Here is a 3615-nt window from a genome sequence, read left to right as displayed (position 1 = left end):
CGCAGGAGATACATTCGGTCTTACATCATGAAGTCCACAGATAATAAAACCAATGAGAATATCTACGAGCGCCGAATGGCGGGAAACCACGACTCTCCGATAACTACTAAATATATTCAACCGAATAATTACTACAGTCCGAGATTACGGAACCCGAAAATATTCCACGGACGACCCAATGAAATTGTATGAGATTTAGCCGTGGAGATAAACGCTTTAGAAATGAAATTGGAGAAATTTTCCGATTTCTTATATAAACATCAAGCTGATTCTATCATGTGGTAGAATATTTAATAGTTATAACCTTTGGAGTTATCAATTGTAAGGATTTAAGTGAGATATTATCCGAATGATTATGGTCGAATGAATCTAGTAATCAAATATTTTTTTGCCATTTGGATATTTATAAGATTCTAACATAATTTAGAATAAATTCAGGTTTATTTATATAAATAAATTTAGGTTAACATAATAATTAAATTTATGTTGTTAAATTATCTCCACGGAAACTTATTTTTATATTCTTAATTAGTTATCAAAGACATGCACTAGTCTTTTAAAAATTAGGAATAAACTATAATAAATAGCTCAGTACTTTTTAATTTTAGTTTTAAGTGTACCGGTGGAATGAAATAAAAGAAGTATGGATACTCAATATGCAATATTATTTTCAAAAGAACATTCAAAAATTGGTCCTAAAGTTAAAACAGTGTTAACAATCGCTCTGGAATGTTTTCTATAATTCACAATCGGTTTACATCAACAGAGAGCTTATTGCAGGCTTCGATACAAGGGATATTCTACTGGTAAATTTCATTTAAATCTTATACTACCCAGTTATAAATACAATTATGTACTCATAAATTAATTTGTCATAAAATGTAAAATATAAAAATGTTTAAGTATAAATTACAAATTTAATAAAAAAGAATCAAATATAAAGTAAACCAAAATCCTGATAATTCCAGAATCCCGCAAACCCCATCCTAAATGATACATGAGATCCTTAACTATAACAATAATCTATCTATTTATAATAATTGATACTATATTAATTATCTAATGACCATTGAGACCGACATCACAGTAAAATCTACTAATTACATCTTAGGTTCAGGAATGATCTTAAAATAAAAACTTACATTTATTAAGTCGATAAAATTTATATTTCGCAATACGAATAGATTGGGCCATTCTCGAGGCGGACAGATCCCATCGGATCTACAGCGCGGTAAGAAAGCATATTTCTGGCGGGAACAATCTATCAATAGTTATCCTAAAACATTACATTTTGATAATAAATTCAAGCTATATTGTGCGCCAATAAAAAGTGATTATCAAAGTTACACATATTTTATGATTTTTAACATATAGGTTATAAAATTTGCATAGATATTTAAAAGCAAGTTGGAAGATAAAGCTATAAGACAAGAGAAATATCCTAATTTCGTATTTTTAACAATTTTTTTTCACCTAAATATTTAAATAATTTTCTTAATAACATCGCGTTTGTTATAATTACTATATTTTTATTTGTAAGTCAAGCTTGTATCGTTCCCGCCTTCGCTAAGTGTAGGTCCCAAAGTGAAATTTAAATGTGAATTTCAGTATCTCATATATCATTCATTCATTCATTCACTGCTTCAACTCTTGTGTATTGCCCCAAATCATTCACTTCTCATAAATAGAAGTAGCAAAGTAAATAAAAATCGGTGTAATGTCTTTTGTGCTATTAAATCGCTATATGAAATATTTCAAAATAAATACATTGTATATAATTGTATAAACACTATTCTGCAACGAAAAATAATAAAAAGAATGATAACATTAAGCGAAAGTTATCTTTGACTACCGTTTATATTTATAAGTTCATTATAAACAAATATCTTAGCGTTACAATACAATATTTACAAACATATTAACAATAATAAATCTTATAAATACTATGAAATGGATATTTTACAATAAATAGTCTATAAAACAGTGTCCGAAGTGTTCGGAACAAATTCAATACTTAAATGTTCTATAGAATTTTGAAATACCGATGTTAAATTCCTGTTTGAATAACTTTGGTCGTGATTTAACATTGGTCGTTATATCAAATTGATACAATCATCAAAACGGAATTTTCTACTTCACTTATAAATGTACTACACATTCAATTGGTGATATTTTATATAAACAGTGGTTATAATTATAACCAAACAAAAAATTATAAGTTTGATTTAAAAAATTGCGAAAAAACAAGAATGGTAAGTTTGAATTTATATTACTTTTCAAGTTATTTCATTATCTTTCACTGATTAAATAAAATCTCAATAAATCGAATATGTTATAAAACATTAAAATAGTCTACAGAATATCATTAAGGAAGGAATTATCTAGAGAGTTCAATAGTTCTTGAGCGGTGAGGTTACTTGTGTCGGAGGAAGGCATGTTGTCGAGGAAGTCGAAGTTGAAGTCTGCTGGTGCGGAGTAGGAAGACGTGTGGAGCGAGGGGAAGGCGTGACTGGTGTTGTTCTGACTCATCATAGAGTTCTGCATGGGATTGGTCTGGGCGTGCATGGAGCCGGTCTGCGCCTGCATGGGGTTGTTCTGCATAGGATTGCTCTGCATGGGATTGGTCTGATGCGAGCCCATGCCGCCCATGCCCGCTTGCATCGACATACTCTGGGACTGGCTCATGTGAATATTCGGCATCTGGAAATTGTATAATTTTTTATTAGTAATTTTTTATATGTTAATCTATACTAATATGATAAAGCGAAAACACTCATTACTATGTGCAATGTTAGCAATCCCAATATATTTTTACATAATTATTATTTTTTAATAAAAAGCCCTACACTTACGACACGTTTTAGGCAAGATTTTTTCACGCTATTAAACTTAGGGAGTAAATAATATAGGAAAATAACTGTAATGCGGAAAAGGACAAAAACTACAAGCTGACAAAATCAAGGAATCAAGGTTGCCATGGTAACGGTAATTGTTATCTAATGTCAAAGGCCTTTGTTGATTTTGACTCTGAATTTTGACATTTGTTATTGTAAAATTTCACAAATGTAAACAATAAAATAAAGTTTTCATAATTCCATGCGGATGAAGCCGGATTGAACAGCTAGTTAAAAATAAAACGATTAGTGGAACGCAATAGCAAATAACTTATACGATTACACTATCTCTACATTGTAATCATCCTTGAACCCAGACATCTATGAACACATATTTGCAATGTATTGTTACAAGAATATATTTAATTTAAATTAAATTATTTAAACTATCGTGAGACATTATTTTAAGCGAAAATGATAGAACTGAGTGCGAGGCGCGACGTGACCGGGAACAAAGCTAATACTTGTCCTGAAGAAGGCCCAAGTCGGTGCCCTCACAGGAGGATAAAACGTGAGTTGAGTCGTCTTTAATTCTCGCTTAAATATGTGATGAAATAAGTATGGTACACACATTGTGATTGAGAAAATAAGGAGTAAAAGATTAGCGTGGTATGGGCATGTTATGAGGAGAGATGAATCGCATGTAACAAGACGGACGTTAGTTATGAATGTGGAGGTACACCGGTAGAGGTAGACCTAGAAAGAGATGGATGGATTGCGT

At 31.0% G+C, this 3615-nt stretch overlaps 1 protein-coding gene across 1 annotated transcript in view; it reads right to left on the bottom strand.

The window, feature by feature from the left end:
* Positions 1-646: 646 nt before the first annotated feature.
* LOC106103342 (neurogenic protein mastermind-like) overlaps positions 647-3615 on the bottom strand; it is a 30596-nt gene continuing 27627 nt past the window's right edge. The window contains exon 7 of the mRNA XM_013283081.1: positions 647-2721. Within this exon, the coding sequence (XP_013138535.1) occupies positions 2353-2721 (369 nt within the window). The 3' untranslated portion in view covers positions 647-2352. The remainder of the gene's footprint in view (positions 2722-3615) is intronic.

This window comes from Papilio polytes, unplaced genomic scaffold (genome assembly GCF_000836215.1).
Source record: "Papilio polytes unplaced genomic scaffold, Ppol_1.0 DF823823.1, whole genome shotgun sequence".
Taxonomy (NCBI): Eukaryota; Metazoa; Arthropoda; class Insecta; order Lepidoptera; family Papilionidae; genus Papilio; species Papilio polytes.
The sequence above is the reverse complement of the archived record's forward strand: the minus strand, read 5'-3'. Positions and strand labels throughout refer to the sequence as shown.